The 16,275-nt window shown below is 31.4% G+C and overlaps 1 protein-coding gene across 2 annotated transcripts in view; it reads left to right on the top strand.

Moving 5' to 3' along the window:
- The window catches only part of LOC122630178 (signal-induced proliferation-associated 1-like protein 2), a 75,957-nt gene that overhangs the window by 50,778 nt on the left and 8,904 nt on the right, over positions 1-16,275 (top strand). For both annotated transcript variants that reach the window (XM_043814397.1, XM_043814388.1), the window contains exons 2-3: positions 13,979-14,156; positions 15,348-15,821. In XM_043814397.1, the coding sequence (XP_043670332.1) occupies positions 13,988-14,156; positions 15,348-15,821 (643 nt within the window). In that variant the 5' untranslated portion in view covers positions 13,979-13,987. The remainder of the gene's footprint in view (positions 1-13,978; positions 14,157-15,347; positions 15,822-16,275) is intronic.

The following is a 16,275-nucleotide window of genomic DNA, read 5'->3' as shown; positions in this document are numbered from 1 at the left end:
GAGAGAGAGAGAGAGAGAGAAAGGGAGACTAATATTTTCCATAACGAAAACATTAATTACAACATTGTATTCTTTTCCTCAAAGACGTAAGCGCGATCGTAAAAGAAATCAAAGGAATATTCCATATGCAACATCTTTACGTGGCTACGGTGTACGACTTTAAGCTTGGAACGATCATAGAAAATGCCTTGTTCGCTTCCCTTTCTCGCCTCTAATGAGACTAATTAGTTAAACGTATTCCTCTCCTTCTTCTTCTTCTTCTTTTTCTTCTTCCTCTACTTCTTTTTTTCTTCTTCGTTTTCTTCTTCTTTCACCTCTACGCATGGGAAAATGAATGGAGAATTTTTCATTTACGCATTATTTGTTATTTATGACCTTATAGTAAAATTTATAATTCCATCTTCGTCAGATACCTTCTAAATTCGCTTCTTAGTGTTCCCATTATAAACGAATTAGATGTAATTGAAATAATTTCTTCTTTCCTGTTATTGTGAACGTCCTCGTTCGACGATACGATTTCACAATGAGAACTCTATATCAGAATTTGTGTATATATATATATATATATATATATATATATATATAACAAAAAAGAAAGAAAGAAAAGATAAGAAAATAATAAGCGAATCGTTATTGAATTTTTTTCTTTTTTATTATCACTAAACATTCGATAAATCGCACAAATAATTTTTTTCTGTTTCTCCATTCTTCGACGATCATATTCTCATACCCTCGGTGAATTTTACCCTAAAAACTTACGGTACTTTAAAAGAAGAGAAAGATAAACGTTTGTAAGGAGCACTCGCGAAAGGAAAAGAAAAGATGAGTTTGCATAGCACGCATAAAACGAAGTAAAAAGGAAAAGAAAGGGAGAAAGAAAGAGGGAGAAAAAGAAAAAGAATGAAAAAGAGAGAGAGGGAGAGAGGGAGAGTGAGAAAGAGAAAGAGAAACGAAAGGAAGAAATTAAAAGAAGAGACCTCGGTGGTACATTTTATCGTGAGAAAACGGCCGCTAATTGGAAGCGAGGTGCGATCGTCTCTGCCACCCTCGTTCTCGAAAAAAGAGGAACGAATGGCAGGCAAATGGAAAAAAGCGTGGGAGGTAGAAAGAAAGTTCTGAAAGGACCTACAACGTGGAGAGGAGATTTCACGTGATATTTATTTTTTTTCTCTTTTCTTCTCTTTTACCTTATTTCGCCATTTTCTTTTTTTCGGTTATTTTCTTAACTGAGCTCTTTTACTCGTGAAACATAAACTTTATTCTTTTTCTCTTTCTCTTTCTCCTTTGTGTCTTCTCTATTCATAAATTTTTCATTCTTCGTACGTTTGTCTCTCTTTATCTGTCTCTTTTCCCCTATCTGTTTATCGATCTTTCTTTCTCTATTCGTTTGTCTATTTTTATTTTTCTATTTGCTAATCTCTCTCTTTCTTTTTTTCTCTCTTTCTCTATCTATTTGTCTGCCTCTGTTTCTCTATTTGTTAATCTCTCTCTTTCTCTCTCTCTCACTATTTATCTATTAATTTATTTCTCTCTCTTTCTCTATCTATTTGTTTGTATCTATTTTTCTTTATCCGTCATATCTGTCTATCTGTTTTCCATCTATCTATTTATTTGTCTCTCTTTAACTATTCGTACGTCTATCTGTGTTTCTCTATTTATCCGTGTTTGTCTATCTCTATTTCTCTCTTTGTTGATCTCTTTCTCTCGCTCGATTTCTCTTTTCTTTTTCTTTTTTCTTTCTTTCATTTCGTGCGAAAAGGCAACTCGTCGCCGATTTGCTCGTAGATCGCGCGAAGAATGCAAAGGCATTTACATAACTAGTTCGGATGATGATCGGCGTGCGTTCTAACAACTCGTTCTACCTCGCGTGGCTTTGAGAAATCGAGGAATAAGGAACGATCGACGTTTGTAACTCATTCCTCGGATACGACGAATGAGACCCGTTAAGGTTTTGCAAACCCTTTTCTAGGATAGTGGAACGCTTAAACGGAGAAGGCCGAAGTACTTTAAGTGTGTTACATATTCTTAGCAATCGATACTTTCTACGTGAAATAGCATGTCTTCTATTTTTAAAAATAAACTGAAATAAACAAATCATTATAAGTTAACAGCTTCAAATAGTTTCGTCAGAGTATTGAACTATTAATTTTTATTGAAAACGAGCGTATTCTTACGTGGAAAAAGATTTAACATTCTCTCGTATTTTGGAACTTACGATATTTTTAAACATGTTAACGCATTATGAAAATAATTACAAATACACTCTAATTACAGAAATATGACATTTAAAATCCAACAGTTTCTCGTATCGTAAATAAAAAATACGGAAACAAAAGAATCATTGTGATGGAGAATAAAACCATATTCTTTTTTTCTTTTTTTTTTATCTTCCAAATGAATATCAAAAAAATGTTTTAATATTTTCAATTCAAGCTCCCAGACAGTTGAATGTAGATGAATGAAAAAAAAAGATAAAAGGTAGAGAAACAAGCATTGTTTTAATACTTATCAAAGGTCATGTATAGTAAATAGTACACACACACACACACGCACACACACAGAAAGTATTAGTTCGAAAATAGACCATCCGTGAAACCTATCGAAGCAGATATCCGATTGTAACTCATAGTCATCGGAATGATACAAAATTCACCTGCTCGAACATACTCCTCCTATAATCGTATAAGTGTGCTTCTCTCTCTTTCTCTTTCTCTCTCTCTCTCTCTCTCTCTCTCTCTGTCTTTCTTTTTCTTTCTATCTGTTTCTCTCTCACTCTCACTCTATTCATCGACAACGTAGAGTACGGTCGTACGCGAAGTAACACCGATGGTTCTGCGGTTGCACGCAAGCTGAACATTCCCACAGTCACGTTCTACGCACGGAAAAGCCGTCGTGCAAGTCCAACGTATAGAGAGTTTCGATTCTTCAACGATACGCTTGGCAATCCTCGAGAATGAGGGAGGATTGATCTATCGTTGAAGAAAGACAACGTCGTATCTTCACTTTCCTCGAGAATTTCAACCGAGTTTATACGATTTTTCAGAAAGAATCGTCGAATCTTTTTTTGTTTCTTCTCTTAAAAGAAGAAATTAAAACAATTTTTTTTTTTTAATTTTTACGGTGTATGTTACACCATAACATATGGTATGATCGATTAAAATCATATATGAAACGCAATATCGGTCAAATGGTACCCGCATCCTTCCCATAACTGTTTTTATACGATACGATTGAAGTTCAAAGGCAGAATTTTTTACAAAATTATGTCAATTGATCGCCAAGATCGTGCGATATGTCGTCGTTGAATTATTTTCTTTTGGGCCATGTCAAAGGTCAACGATCGAGTTTACGTCAACGATTCGCAAATCATTGAAAAACTTCAAAAGGAAATTTAGTGATCATTAATGAAATTATACTACAATTATGTGAAAATCTCATATAAAATGTAGAAAAAATGGCAGTAACTTTCCAAAAGAAGTTATGATTATTATTTGATCAATATCATGTTTAATATAATTCTAATCGATCGTACTATACGTTACACAAACTTCATACCGTATAATTCTATACTCGATCGAAATGTATCCTATCGAATAAAAAAAAATTTTGTTTCATCAATTTTATTGTTAAATTTAATAGAATTTAATAATAATTAATTAAATGATTAATATAACATCAATTATTTGTGTATGCAATTTAAAACATTAATATTATGTTTAGATTTATTTTATATAATATAATTAATGAATATTAATATCAAATAAATTTAACAAAATAATTCTCGAGTGTATTAGAAAAAAATTCTATTGTTGGATAAGATTATTGAATATTATTCTATGTTTTGGGTCGTTTCTATTGAAGAAGACGGATTGGAAAAAAGAAAGAAATAGAAAAGAAAACTTCGGCGAATAATCTCACCTTCTAGAATCAAGATAAAATCGTTATGAACGATCGATCTTTTCCACCTTCTCTCAGACCATATCCTATATCTTGAATATTAACACGTCGACTATCTCATGCATTTCACGCGCGACTCACGCTCGAAGTTCCTCGCACGTTCACGATTCGTACGTGATTCTAATGTACGCTTTCCGTACATGGACGTAATCATTATCACAAAGACGCATGTTCGAATATCTTGACATAAAACGAATTATCGTTGTACGGGGTCAGACAACAACAGTGATAGAAAATTCTATGAAATGATAATAATCGGTAGAAAGGAGGAATTTTAAATGTTTCACAAAAGGAAAAAGAAAGAAAAAAAGAAGAATGTAAGTATATACTTAGAAAGCGATCGTTTGTCGTTGATAAAAGCGGTATCTTTAAAGTACCTTTATCTCTCTCTCTTTTTTTTTTTTTTTTTTGTAACGAAAGCGTAAACCTCGACACATTACATTCGGATTATCCCATCTCTCGTGGAAGTTGTTGCTATCCATGCTTTCGACGGATTCCGTTTTAAGTAGCTCTCTTCCTCTTCCTCTTCTTCTTCAAACTGGATCCATTGAAAGAGAGAAAAAGAGGAAGAGAGAGAGAGAGAGAGAGAGAGAAAAAAAAAGAAAAAAAAACGAAAAAGAAGTAGCAGTCAACACGATCAGTAACGACGGCCACCCACCGTATGACCATGCGGACAACTCTCTCAAATCGTACGGGAATCCTCTTCTCGATGAGCAAAGTTATCGGTGCATTGAAAGCTTCTCGGTAGTCATACGGTGGTCCGCTATCTTCTTTCCAAGTATTTTTCACGCTTGACATCGTCACGTCGTCATCGTGTAAGTACGTACAACGCAACAACATTCGGACCTTTTACACGTGGCTCTTTAAACGGTTCTCTTACTTCAAGTCTGACTACTTAACGCGTGATATCCTTATGCGTTTATTCATTTATGCGAACATAGTTGAGTTCCTTCGACGGAAATTGCTCTTTTTCCTTTCCTTCTTTTGATTTTTCTTTCTCCGTTCACTCCGAGAATCACTTTTAATACTTTGATGCAGTTATTTTCAATCCATAATTAATACACTTTATATGTGTATGTATATATATATATTTTTTTATTAAATTTTAATAATTCCGTTCAAATGAAATTTACAATCTTTTATTGTCGAATTTCAAAAGCCATTATTAATATCTATTCTATATTAATATTATACATCGTTAGATTAAGTTTGAATAATTTAATTTCTAATTATCAAATTTATTCGAATTATTGTTCGAATTGTCTTTAGAATTACGTACATTTGTATATTGTTATTATATTATTGTATTATTATTGAAGCATATTTAACGAATGAAATAGTCGCTATAAACGAAGAAGAAAGATCGTTAAAACATAAAAGAAAAAATCGTTAAAACAGAAAAGAATTACGTGTATAGAAAAGATCTTTGAGAGAAGATTCGAGAAGAGAGAGAAACGAGAAGCAGCAACCACTGGATTCTCCGACACGCCTGACTTCCGGTGGCGATAGTAAACGTACGGCTGACCGGATTTCAGACTCGTTCCTCTTCTTCGTCCCCAGCGGCTACCTCGATATTCTTGTCCCGTTCAAGCTGTCGGTCGTAACGAAAGACCGCGGAATACTTCTCGTGCTACCGAAGGGGCCATCGATCTTGCTAAGCTGATAACCATAGTAAGAGGATAAAACTTTGACGACTATATATACCTACGATATTGAACGATTTTGTTCTCTCCGCGATAAGAAAAGAATTTTTATGCGCTGTCAGTTATTTATTCGAAAACTTTCACGATTTTTCGTTTCCTTTCGTTTTTTTTTTTTTTTTTTTTTGTATAACACATATTGACTATTTACCAATGATATGACCATTTGACGCATTTCGTGATCTATTTCAGAAAAAAAAAAACAAACAAACAGTTACAAGGTCACATTTTTATTGATCTTACTCATGGAGTTATTTATAATTATGATCTCATAAACGTCTTTAAAAGACACCTATAAACGTTTTAAATGAAATGTGTAAAGAAAAAAAAAAAAAAAAGAAGGCAAAGAACAAACGAGAAAAAAAAAGAAAACGAAAAACTATTTAACTACAAGTTCGTTTATTTTTACAATACGTATCTCGGGATAGGCGTTCCTTCGTGATTTGAGAATTATTGCACCAGTATAACCGTGCGAAGTTTCTTATTCTTGTCCAGTAAGATCGTTCGAGCTCGTGGGAGGCACACGACGTGAGAAATGGCGAAGAAATGCAACGGACGGCCGCAAAACGCATAAACGCCAATCCCGATAGTACTCAATGTGTCCAGTCATAATATCCAGGATGGTGATTCTCATAATTCTACTTGTTGGTTGCGCAACTCGAGGATCGAGGTGTCGTCTCGACGTTTCCTTCGACGTTACTTATACACACGCGTACACGTATGTCCATAATATTCGTATACGTATATTTAAAAATACACATTAACTGTCTATCTATACGCGTATGCGTAGTTTATACATACACATATGTATGTACATACGTTTAACACACTCATTTATACACATATATGAATATATATGCATTCGCATATATATATATATATATATATATATATATATATATAAATACATACGTATACCTATAGATTTATACGGTATATATGATATATACGTAAGTACTCGATCGTTTTGGAATCTCATCAGTGGGATTATCGAAAGGATTACGGAACCGAGATGTAGAGAAGCGAATGTTTACAAGGTTTCAACTTGTTTCCTTCCGGCGAAGTGAAACGACTCTCAGGTTTGCGCCACGAACGACCTTGGGAGATCATGGTCGATGAGTCAACGTGAGTTTGACCGTGGGATTGGTTCTTAAGTTTCTCCATTATCACCTTACCAACGCGTTCGTCGTCTTCGTCGTCGTCGTCGTCGTCGTCGTCGTAGTCGTAGTCTTCGTTTGTCATGGCACAACGAGATGCTGATTCTACGGGTCTTTGAATCAAGCAGACTTGCTTGGAACATCGTTTCCTTTGTAACGAATCGATTTTCCAACACGTATAGTCCGTGTATTATATCTTTACACGTTCTTACCGTCATTCGATCGATTTGGATTTTTCTTTTTCTTTATTTAATAAACTTCGTGGAAAGAATTATAAAATTTATGAAAAATTGCATTGGATTATTTTTTACATAGATAAATTATATTACAAAAAAAAAAAATAGAAAGAAAGAAATGTCATATATATTAAAAAATATTATAAAATATAAATTATGCGTGATATTTGTTTTAGTATTGTTACTCTTCATTATTTGTAAATTTATACAAACTTCATTGACTTATATACATCCATAATGTACGTCGATCAATATCGGTAATAAAGATGCAACTAGTTACGCTTTTTAATTACACGAAGATCCTTCAAACGAGGAGATACTCTTGATATGTGGAACACACGGTATATCACGTACGGTTTTACATGAATGAAACTATCGTGGGAAGAATGCTCGTTGCAGTATCTAACGAAAGAATATAATTAACGTCGATTTGCATCGCCTCGTTCTCGATACGCGATTCGTAACGTGTATTACTCCATCGTAAATCAATTAATACGAACAATCTCTTGATTATGAAAATTCATCGTCGTATTTAGAAGAGCTTACTAGAGTTTACGATTATTATTTATATTTTATTATCTTCCTCTTGATATACGAGCTTGTTTCTGATATAAAACCACTTTGATTACAGAATCATCGTTTTTATACATATGTTAAGTGTTATTTGTTTTTATTTTTATTATTTACACTTCATGACAATTATATTTTACAGTTTATTATGTTATGTGAACTTGTTTAAAATATGAAACTACTTCGATTACGAAATTATCACTTCTAAATACGCATCGAATATATATTTATTATTTGTTTTCTTTTTTTTTATTTATTTATTTATACCTTGCGACTATTATTTCTACAATAGTTCATAATTCTTTTTTCTCTATTCGCTACGAGTCATAAAACAATTTTGTCAGTTCTAAAAATAAGTCGAGTATTTATTTATTTGTTTATAATTTTATTGTTTATACCTTATAACTGTTATTATCTTTCTCTTACTAAGAAGTCGTTTTAAATACAAAGCCATTTCGATTGCACTGTCATCGATTCTTAAAACTAGCAGTGAAATCCATATTTATTAGCCATTCTCTTTCTCTTTCAATGATTATTACAAGTCATAAAAACTTTTTTTTCGATTACCCGTGTAATTGCTTAGAGAGAAAGAGAGAGAGAAAAAGAAAAGCAATAATATTTGTTTAGACGAAAAATCGTAGTTGTATTTTCTAGTAAATCGATGTAATTTCTCTTTCTTTCTCTCTCATCTGTGAAGAATCACCGGTGTTCTCTCTCGCGTCAAAGCAATCGGAAGGATCTACAAGAGCGTGGGTTTCCCCATAAAACACGCGCGACTGACTACACGTCACCTTGAAATCGAGACCCGCATTATGCAGGTCGCCGCTACTTGGCCCTGTATATCTTTACGAAACATTTTCTCACCCACGTCTGCGTATGCACACATTTGACTTCAATCTCGTGAATCTTTTTCTCGCTTTTACATATTCTGGTACTCATGATAGTACCTAAGAAGAATGCCTACAGATATTTTTCTTCTTTTCTTTCTTTCCTTTTTTTTTTTCTTTTTTAACAAACGAATAAATTCGTGAAGTAGAAAAAGATCAGTACCGGTATCTTTTTTGTTGTGTTTATGGGAAACTTACTAAAAAATTTTCACCCTCTTTTTATATATATATATATATATATATATATATATATATATATATATATATATATATAAATAGAATCAGATGTAAGAAGTTGTAATAAATTTCGTTATTTAATTATAAATTGATAGTTTCTCTATGTATTTTATATAAGCAATTTTGTATAAAAGAATATTAATACCTTTTTAATTTTATGTTTTCTATAATTTTTGTTAAACGGGTAATCGATTTTAGAAGAGTAAATTCATTATTCCTATTTTCCATAAATATAATGTTTCAATTGTTTCCACGTACAAAAATATATTTGAATAAATCCCAGTGAATTGTGTATACCATTAAATATGCATAATACTAGGAACGCTTCGATGAGTTATACACACCAAATAATCGATTTAACTTTTTACTTACTCTTCCCTCTTCGATAATTCATTAATGTTTACCTAAGAAAATCCAAAAATATTTTCTTTCCAAACAATGGATCTGAACAAAGTATTACTAAAATATAAATGATTTAAAACGAAAGAAAAAGAAAAAAAATAGCTGAATTATCATCTTAAAAATGATCTAACGTATTTGATTTGCTTTCATCAATGAAAACATTTTGATACGTGCAGACTTAATCGGTAAATTCTATTCGGGTCGATGTTAATCAACGTTGAAGGGTTCGTAGAGAAGGGTCAGATCAGAGGGCATCGGCGTTAACTTTGGGCAAGCTTCCGTTGAAGGGTCGCGTTGCAACGAGCACAGTCTGTAGCAAAGTGACGCTTGGAATGCACGGAATGTGCAACAGGCTTCTCGACGAGCGCTCTGGCTACGGTCATTCGTGCCAAATACCTTCGAGGGCCCAATCCCTCTTCGAGTTCGCCGTTCCACCAACGGTCGTTCGATTCGACGACGATACACGATCATCCTCTTCGTCATCGTCGCATTTACTGGTACGCCTCTTCGAAAATACCACGACGAAATAGAGGGTGAAATTTTAATGTCGACTGATCCTCGATCCAAAGGGGTAATTCTATCTCGTCGTATTTTGAATCGATCGAAGTCCATTCTTAACGTTCGAACGATTGGAATTTGTTTCGAATATTCTATGAGAACGTCATTCGAATCGACTTTTTTTTTTTTCTAAGCTAATTCTTTTTTTTTTATTCTTCTTCTTTTTCTTACGAATTATTTTCATCGTGTCGATCAAAATTTCAATTATTCGCGATCAACGTTATCAGAGTAATATAAATCGGTACAAGTCAGATTCAAGAACTTAATTAAATTTAATGATGAAATAATAAATTAAATTTAAATTATATAATTTATAATAATTTAAGTAATAAATTAAATTAAAATTTAAAGAAAATAACTAAATTAAATTTAATGATGAAATAATCTCGAGCTTCAGTTTTCTTTTTTTTTTTTTTTTTTTTATTTTGACTGAATCTCGAGTCAAAAAAGAAGTTCGATCTTGTTTTTCGAATCGATCCGAGTTCATTCTTGACACGTTCGAACGATTGGAACTCCTTTCGAATATACTATGCGACTATGATTCGAATTAATTTCTAAGATTAGAAGGATTTTCTAAGTTCTTTCTTCTTTTTCTTTTCTTGCAAGTTATCATCATCGATTTGATTGGGATCTTAATTATTCACAATTAGCATGATTTTAGACTAATATAATTCGATAAGAATCAGATTTAGATAATTATTCGAAGAATATTTTGGATAATATTGAAATTTGAAATAATTTCGAATTTTGTCTTTTTCTTTTTAAAATTTTGACTCGTCCTCGACTCAAAAAGAAAGTTCGATCTCGTCGTATATTGAATCGTTCGCAGTTCGTTCTTGACGTTCGAACGATTGGAATTCGTTTGAAGTACGCTACGCGTCGTGATTCGAATTGATTTTTAAAATGGAAAGGATTTTCTAAATTTGTTCTCTCTCTTTTTTTATAAATTATTTTCATTCATTCGATTAGAATTTTAATTATTCGTCATTAGCATGATTGGAGTATACTATGATACTAGATTTAGATAATTATGTCTCAATTTATAAACAAGATGTTAGTCGATCGAAAGATATTTTGGATAATATTGAAATTAGAAACAATTTTGAATGAATCTTCTTCTTTATAAAATTTCAACTAATATTCAAGCCAAAAGAGAAGTGTTGACTTCGTTGTATTTAGAATAAATCGTAGTTCATTCTTGACGTTCAAATGAATTAGAATTCATTTGGTGTATGCTGTACGACGTGATTCGAATTAATTTTTAGGAGATAGCGTCTATTTTCTAAGTCTGTTCTTGCTATTTTTATGAATTATTTTCATCGATTCGATTAGAATCTTAATTATTCGCGATTAACATGATTTTAAACTAATATAACTCTATACAAATCAGATTTAGAAACTTATCTAATTAAATTTACAAACAATATTCATGTTAATCAACTGATTAACCTTGTTATATGTTAATTAAATCAATTTTTTCTTTTTTTAATTACATTCACAATTAAATATATATATATATATAATATACGAAAATATATTCATTTTATTTTTAATTGAATTCAAAATATCAAGTAGTAACGGAAAAAAGTCGTTTTAGTGTGTTATAAATGCGGTGTTAGGTATGTCGATTGGCATACGTGTCTCGTTTCAAGTCGACGCACTGTTGATTCGTCAGCATTGCTGTACTAATTACGCGTGTGCTGGCCCGGTATACCGGTTCACAAGTTAACAATGGCCATTCCCCATTCAGTGGACGCATTTGGCGAAGCGGCCAACGGTACGGGGCTTAAACCGAATGGTCAAACATTTTGTGTGCGTTAAGAAAGAGAGGGGAGGAAGAGAGAAAGAGAAAGAGACAGAGAGAGAGAGAGAAGGAAACAGCAGGTGCACAATAAAAGTCTATGTATGTGTATGTTGTGTGTTCACGAACGTACGTATGACCATAGAGAGAGGGAGAGTAAACCACCGGTCATTTCGCATCAAAGAAGACAACAATAAACGTTCCTCTCTCATTGTGGCAGTGAAACGAAGCTAATTAACGTTTCTCTCGGAAATGGAGTCCCAGACGGCGCCATCTCGAATACCAACGGATCATGAATTTTTGTCAGAATCATATTTTTCTTTCTTCGGGGTTAAAAAATTGACTACATCTACTACGTTAATTGATAATTATTATGTTGGATACTTTACAGATCATTAGCGACTGAATACCAGAAGCTATACTCATTTTAAATATTTAGGTAATATTATTAATATCAAATTTTTATTTAATAAGATTTGGTGTTATAAAATTATTATATTTTTTATTTGTTGACATATTGCATTTATATATATATATATATATATATATATATATATATATATATAATATAATATAAATCAATGTAACACCAAACAAGTGATAAATATGATTAGTCACATTTTCATAATCACAAAAACACATATGTTTCATATTTTATTATAATCCATATTTTTTATAAATATATTCCATATTTATAAAAAACAAAAATCATAAAGAATCATTAAATCGACATATTGATTCTTTTTTATTTACATATGATCGTACGATCTACATATCGCGATTGGATCATCGACTAGAGCGTGAATCAATGAAACAAACGTGATTCATCCTACTCGAGTCATTCGATCGTAAACGTTACATACGAACATGTTCACGGTTACATTCCTGATAATAATTTAAACTTGGTATACCGTTTTATCGGATCGAATTTGATGTATCGTAATTCTGTTTTGACATTACCATAAGAAATCTTAAAGAAACAAGATCGACCTTGTTGTTGTGGCGACGTGTATCGATCGAAAAAAAAAAAACCTGTAAAGAGCAGCATTCATCGTTCGATGGAAAAAAGAAGAGCAGTGATTTAAAAGCAGACATATACACGGAATAATGATATATATTATATATTACAGTTAAGCTATATTTTTTTAAGTAATGATTATATAGTCGATCTTTTTTGAAAGATTTGTTAATTATTTGTTTTGACTGAAAAAAGATTAAAAAAATGAATAAGATGACATAGTTCGACGATACATTATTTTCATCAAAGCAATATCATTTACTAATGCACACATTGGTTTCGTCGAAACTTGTACTTTTAAATGAGAAAAATAATTACGAACTTCTGATAAATAACAGTGATTTTAAATCTCCTGTAAAGTTTTAAAGTACACAGTTTTAAAATCAATCATGATTTTATTTCTTATATAATAATAATTTTAAATAATGATATCACATCGTTTTCAAAAAATAATTTTTGTTACAATTATACAATAATTTGATATAATTTTTGTTTTGAATAAAATATAGTAATGTGAGCATAGACTTTTCATAGTAATAGTGAGATTTTTAGTGACAATCTTTTTATACAATATTACACAAATTCTATCGTATAAATGAATGAAACATATACGTTTACTCTACCCTTGAGACATATCGAGTGACATACACGTAGACGTACTTACAGAAAGAAAAGAAGAAGGGCTCGACGATACTAATTAGCCGCTGTACTTTGTACTTATTTAAAGGCACTTAATCCTGCTTCCTAGTTATAAGACTCAGCTTTAATTGTTCGATCGTTTTTATCTTTGAAAATTAATAAAAAAAAATAAGGAAAAAGAAAAAAATAACTAAAACTCTAATCTTGATGTTAATGATCGATTATGCGAACAATACAACATTTTTTTTTACTCATTATTTCGTATATATAATGCAGGAAGATGAAACTTTATTGACGATTATTTCGAATGAAAAGATAGGGAACAATTTATATCATTGATAAAGGCAAATTTCATGGTTCATTATGTGCTTATTAACGGCTAATTAACGTACGCAAGGGAAACATCGATTATAAAAGACTATACGCGATACGTTTGTTTAATAATGCATTAAGAATGTATAAGTATTATTGTGTGTGTGTGTGTGTGTGTGTGTGTGTGTGTGTATATTCACATATCATTCGAAATATATATACAAATCAGATCATAACGAATTAATAATTTATTGAATTTATTTTATTCCTATATATTTTATCAAATATATTTTATATCATATTCATACAAGTATAAATTCTACATGAAAGAATATTAGAGAAAAAAAAAAGAGGGAGAGATAATGAATTAATAATTTATTAAATTTATTTTATACCTATGTATAATCAGGTATGTATTTATATCGTGTATGTATACACATACACACATACGGTATAAATACGTTATAACGAATTAATAATTGATTGAATTTATTTGATTTGCAGAATGACGAAATGATCGCGAGCCTACCGATAAATAGCGGCGGCAGCGGAGGGCCGGTGAGCCGCGTGGGTCGTGGACTGGCCCTTCACAGATCCAACTCAAGTTTAGAACTACCTCACAGTCCTGATCCCGCCTCTCGAGTGCCAGAGACACCCCTCAGAAGGGAGTATGGATCTCACGGTACGTTTCAACGGCTTCTCTTTCTATCGTCTTTTTTTTTGGTCTCTCGTACGAAACATGCTTTGTATATAAAAAGTGTGTAAACAACTAAATATTAAGATATTAGAAACGAATTTCTGATGTCTTATAAATATACAAACGAACTTTTTTTCTTTTTTCTTTTTATTCTTTATGTTATCTATCTTATTTTTAATTTATAATTATTCTATATATTATCTATCTTATTTTTATTCTTTTTATCTTTTCATTCTTTATATATCTATATAAAAATCGAAAAGAGTTTTATTACACCGTTGAATAATTTACGTGAACAAACATTTCGTTGACAAATGTTAATACACAATAATTAACAACAATTAGATAATGTAAAATCGTATAATGTTGGAAAAAGATATGATTGATATATAGATAGACGATAGTATCGTAATCGACATAGGTTTTGTATCCAGTCGTTTCATTCAAAGATTTGAAATTTTATCATCAACCTACACAACGTGTGTAGTTATCATCAAGAGTGGATACCATCGAGTAGCTCAATCAATCTTTTTTTTATTTTTCGTTTGGGAACCCACGCAAACAGTTTGTCCTTCATTTATTTTAAAAAGAAACGAAGTTACGTAGGAGTAACAGGAAGTTTCGTTCGATTAATCTCTTTTTTTATAGACAAGTTTTTTTAGAAGTATTATTATTTTTAGAAAATCACATTATAAAAGTATACTCTGACGAAATATTTTCTACAAATTTTACTTCTTTACAAATTATATTTTTAGTTTTTAATTCTTAATGTTGAACAGTATAATTCACATTTTATTCAATTAAATGTGCATGTTATAAAAAATATACTTTTTTACTGCATTTCACTGTAATATAAAAAAAAATCCAATCAATCATTAACAAATCATTCAACAATGATCATCAAATTTAATTTAATTTGTTACTTACTGTTATAACAAACAAGAAAAAAGAATGTAAAAATATTTTTTTCTAACATATAAACATAAAGTCTTACTACGATATAAATGATTTAAAACTTCTATGCATTCTATCACTATATAAAAAAAAAATGATGATCAATTATTTTGAAAATGTTCGATTCGATCTATTATAAATGATACATTTGATTTATATTTGGATTTATACTAATAAAAATAATATTCATTATTACACAATATGTTTGATTATTATCAACAGGTAGCATCGACGTAGTGGCTCAATCAGTCACAGTCGGCGAGAACATCTTCGCGATGCTTCAAGATTTTCGGCCAACGGATCAAAGAAGTCCAGTAAGCGCCGATTATTTGAGACGTGTTCAGGATACGCAGTCGGCGCAGGACACTGACGAGGTCTGTGGACCAACCGGTGGCGGTTCCAGTCCGAAATTACGATTGAAGTTGAATAGATTTTGGGGTGGTAAATCTCCTCGTGCTATGGAAGAAACCTGTGGTAGCCCAGTCGTATCGGCTGATGTCGAAGAACGACATCGTAGACGAGCCTTTGCTCATTACGATTGCCAATCGCTCACAGCTAATCTCGGTTATGCTGCTAAACTGCGAGGTATACTTTTAGCGAGAAGAAGAAACACGGCAACTGGTGCCTCAGCTGCAAGCGCTTTACGAGCCTCAACTCCAGATGAGACTCCTGAAGAAGATTCTGGAGATGGGAAAGGTGAGAGAAAAGATCTCTCTTTATATACATATATATATATATATATATATATATATATATATATATAACAGTGATCGATAATATTCGCTTACTAAATTTAGCTTAGCAACATTATATGATATTTGCATAATATTTATTATCGGTTAATATTATATATGATATCAAAGTTAATTGTTACGAAAAATATTAAATAAATTATGATATATAATTTATATGTAATGTTTGCTACATTTCAACACACAATTCACTTCTTTAAAAAAAAACATCTTCATAATATAATAATAATAATAATAATAATAATAATAATAATAATCGATAGAAATATTAAATCACGAAATAAAAATTAAAAAATTGAAGATATATTTATAATCACGATTATAGAACTAAGAAAAATATCGATTTCTTTACTTTTTATACTCCATCCATATATAATTATACAAATTTTCGAAAGAAG

This window comes from Vespula pensylvanica, chromosome 1 (genome assembly GCF_014466175.1).
Source record: "Vespula pensylvanica isolate Volc-1 chromosome 1, ASM1446617v1, whole genome shotgun sequence".
Classification (NCBI taxonomy): Eukaryota; Metazoa; Arthropoda; class Insecta; order Hymenoptera; family Vespidae; genus Vespula; species Vespula pensylvanica.
Note: the sequence above shows the minus strand (reverse complement) of the source record. Positions and strands in the feature narration are given on the sequence as shown.